The sequence below is a fragment of the Quercus suber genome, unplaced genomic scaffold, assembly GCF_002906115.3.
Source record: "Quercus suber isolate HL8 unplaced genomic scaffold, Cork oak 2.0 scaffold_896, whole genome shotgun sequence".
Classification (NCBI taxonomy): Eukaryota; Viridiplantae; Streptophyta; class Magnoliopsida; order Fagales; family Fagaceae; genus Quercus; species Quercus suber.
In genome coordinates, this window is record NW_027070322.1 from 206,110 (window position 1) to 209,516 (window position 3,407).

The 3,407-nt window shown below is 32.2% G+C and overlaps 1 protein-coding gene across 1 annotated transcript; it reads right to left on the minus strand.

Moving 5' to 3' along the window:
* Positions 1-212: 212 nt before the first annotated feature.
* On the minus strand, positions 213-2,201 carry LOC136065242 (glutathione S-transferase T3-like). The gene is made up of 2 exons (XM_065768160.1): positions 1,074-2,201; positions 213-994 (listed from the first exon to the last, which is right to left on the minus strand). Exons 1-2 carry the CDS (start codon positions 1,536-1,538, stop codon positions 413-415), a joined length of 1,047 nt encoding a protein of 348 aa, XP_065624232.1. The 5' UTR covers positions 1,539-2,201; the 3' UTR covers positions 213-412.
* Between the last annotated feature and the right edge of the window lie 1,206 nt (positions 2,202-3,407).

A 3,407-nucleotide genomic window follows, 5' to 3' on the forward strand; every position in this document is an offset into this window, starting at 1 on the left:
AGCAGCAGCAGCAGCAAATGCAGGTATGCAGCTGCAACAATCGACACCATAACATTATGCAGAAAAACAAAACAGTTTCTGCATAAACAAATAATTCTGCAGAAAAATCAGCAAGTATAGCCACTTGTAATTATGCAGAAAAATCAGTAATTATGCAGAAAAATCAGCAAGTACAACCACTGCACAACAGAGACATTGCTTCACCCAAAATAGAATGACAAGAACATAATCACAAATTAAATTCAATAATCAAGTGCTATTGTCCGTGCACAATACAAAATTTTGCAACATTGCATTTGTTCCCTTGCACAAGTAAAGACTACAAAAAATCATCTATGTCAACTATGTGCTAGGTATCTTTGCACTATACAAAAAATTACTTGATTAGATATTGTCAATAATAACATTCAAATTATGATGGATATTTAGACCTTAACCTCTCCAAGATTTCCAAGCGACGTAGACGAATGTATTCTTTTTGCTCAGGATCCATGGTTTTTGTATCTTTCATCATAATTTCATCTTCCATTTTCCTTTTTTCTACTTCGTTCTTCTCTTCCTTGATACGAATCAACTCTTTTCGTTCTTCGGATGCAACGCGCATTAACTCTCTTCGTTCTTCTAATGCAATGCGCATACTTTCCTTTTTCTCCTCATGCATTCTCCTCTTTTCTTCCTTGATTTCGTCTAATTGGGAGGAAAGCATTGGGACCACGTCATCACAATTCTTTCTTTTCTTTAATTTCTCCTTCTCGGCCTTCTTGCCTATGGGTCTCTCCAAGGTTTCATTGGTGTTCGTCTCATCATTATCTTCATCTAGATTTATTGAGCTTGCAAAAGGATGAGAAGATTGTGTGGCTGGTTGTCTTTTGCGGGTCTTCAAATTCTCTCTTACAATCAACCACTTAGCTTCATTCCTCAAAATTCTCCAACAATGTTCCAATTGAAATGCAGTTTTGCAACTATATAGATACATAGCTTTTGCATCTTCAATCTACAAAAGTAAATAACGAGAATCATAAAACTAAAAGTGTATTGATGTACAATAAATATTAGATAATTCATCGAAATACCTTGTCATGCTCAGTTTTACCACTTTCATTCCGGTTCTCAATTTGGGCCAAGCATCCACAAAACTTGTTGGTCTCCTTTTGAATTGTTTGCCACCGACTATTTAAAGAATCCCTAGTGCGGTTAAATTTCTTGTCATTGTGGAAGGTGGACCAAATTCTCTCCCAAAATGTTGCGTGTTTTTGGTCCGTTGATGTCACGGCATCTAAGCTAACATTGAGCCATGCCGACACTAGCTTAATGTCTTCATCTATAGTGAAGTTGATTCCCCGTTGTCGTCTCTTAGTAGTTCTCTTTTTTTCAATGGGGGGCATAGATTGTCCTATTTCAACTTGGGGTGGAGATTGATGGACATTCACGTCTGAATGTGGAGTGGACGTTAAAATGCTACTGTCAAGAGACTCAAAACCTTGTTCATTTTCTTGTAAAATGTCAAGGAAGAAGGGATTTTGATTTTGTGAGTCCATCACCTAACAAACACCAAAGTAATTCAGAAGCAGCACTAATAAGCAACAAAATTGAAAACAAAAAAGAAAAGGCATTCCTCAAAACAAATTCATCACACATTAAATAAACAATATTAGCACATAGTAAAAACACTCAGCATTACCAAAAATAAAAAATAGCTAACTAGCATGGAATTAATGGGTTATGAAATTCTCTTTTATTTCGGATAACTGTGTGATGTACATAAATGGGTTGCTTTATCAATTTAATTTTTCTTGATGATGAATATCTCTTTATGTACAGTACAATTGGATGGGTTTTTGTAATTAGTCTTTTCTTATCACCTTCCCCTAAATCAAACAACCAAATAAATGTGTACATAAAACAAAAGAAGTACCAAACAATAGTTAAGTTCATAAGACACAAAGTATATACTACTTTGTATAATCTTCATGGTATAATCTTCTCGTTTTCTTTATCTTCAGAACATTGTCTTAGCTTTTATATGTAGCAATGAGAACTTAATTCTTTAAAATGCATAGGGCAGGAAGAAGAAGAATGTGCCTAGAGAATGCAGGCAACATGCAATGTGTTGTTCTTGTCATTTTGTTTTGTAATGCATTGAAATCCATTTGTGAAAGAACAGTGATTGTTTTCTCCAATATATAATTTATGGCTATAATGGTTGTCATTAATTTTTTTGAAAACAATTGATACATTGAATTATTAATTATCAAAAAAAAAAAAAAAAAAACTGATTGACATTGTTGTTAACCAAACAAAAAAAATCAATTTTGATAATTTCCAAATTACAACTCTTAATTAAATCCATCTCAGAATCCTCATGCAAGCTTCAGCCCATTTTCTCTTTTTATTTTTATTGTTTAGTGCTCACTGTTTCCTAATTAGAATCGGGTTTAACTCAAAATAAATATATATATCTATATATATATATAAGTTGCAAAGTCCAATATGTTTGGAAATCACAGTATTCATCCTTCCTGTACCACTAGGATTAACTTAACTTGGCTTTATCATCATGATATTTTCACAGCCTTACTATCAACCTTTAAATCATACTCCGTAGTATATACTGTTTTTTTTTTTTTTTTTTTGATAATTAATAATTCAATGTATCAATTGTTTTCAAAAAAATTAATGACAACCATTATAGCCATAAATTATATATTGGAGAAAACAATCACTGTTCTTTCACAAATGGATTTCAATGCATTACAAAACAAAATGACAAGAACAACACATTGCATGTTGCCTGCATTCTCTAGGCACATTCTTCTTCTTCCTGCCCTATGCATTTTAAAGAATTAAGTTCTCATTGCTACATATAAAAGCTAAGACAATGTTCTGAAGATAAAGAAAACGAGAAGATTATACCATGAAGATTATACAAAGTAGTATATACTTTGTGTCTTATGAACTTAACTATTGTTTGGTACTTCTTTTGTTTTATGTACACATTTATTTGCTTGTTTGATTTAGGGGAAGGTGATAAGAAAAGACTAATTACAAAAACCCATCCAATTGTACTGTACATAAAGAGATATTCATCATCAAGAAAAATTAAATTGATAAAGCAACCCATTTATGTACATCACACAGTTATCCGAAATAAAAGAGAATTTCATAACCCATTAATTCCATGCTAGTTAGCTATTTTTTATTTTTGGTAATGCTAAGTGTTTTTACTATGTGCTAATATTGTTTATTTAATGTGTGATGAATTTGTTTTGAGGAATGCCTTTTCTTTTTTGTTTTCAATTTTGTTGCTTATTAGTGCTGCTTCTGAATTACTTTGGTGTTTGTTAGGTGATGGATTCACAAAATCAAAATCCCTTCTTCCTTGACATTTTACAAGAAAATGAACAAGG

Coding starts and splice junctions, on each gene's coding strand:
- LOC136065242 (XM_065768160.1), bottom strand. CDS start 1,538: ATGGACTCACAAAATCAAAATCCCTTCTTCCTTGACATTTTACAAGAA. Junction 995..1,073: donor GTAAAACTGAGCATGACAAG/GTATTTCGATGA, acceptor TTACTTTTGTAG/ATTGAAGATGCAAAAGCTAT.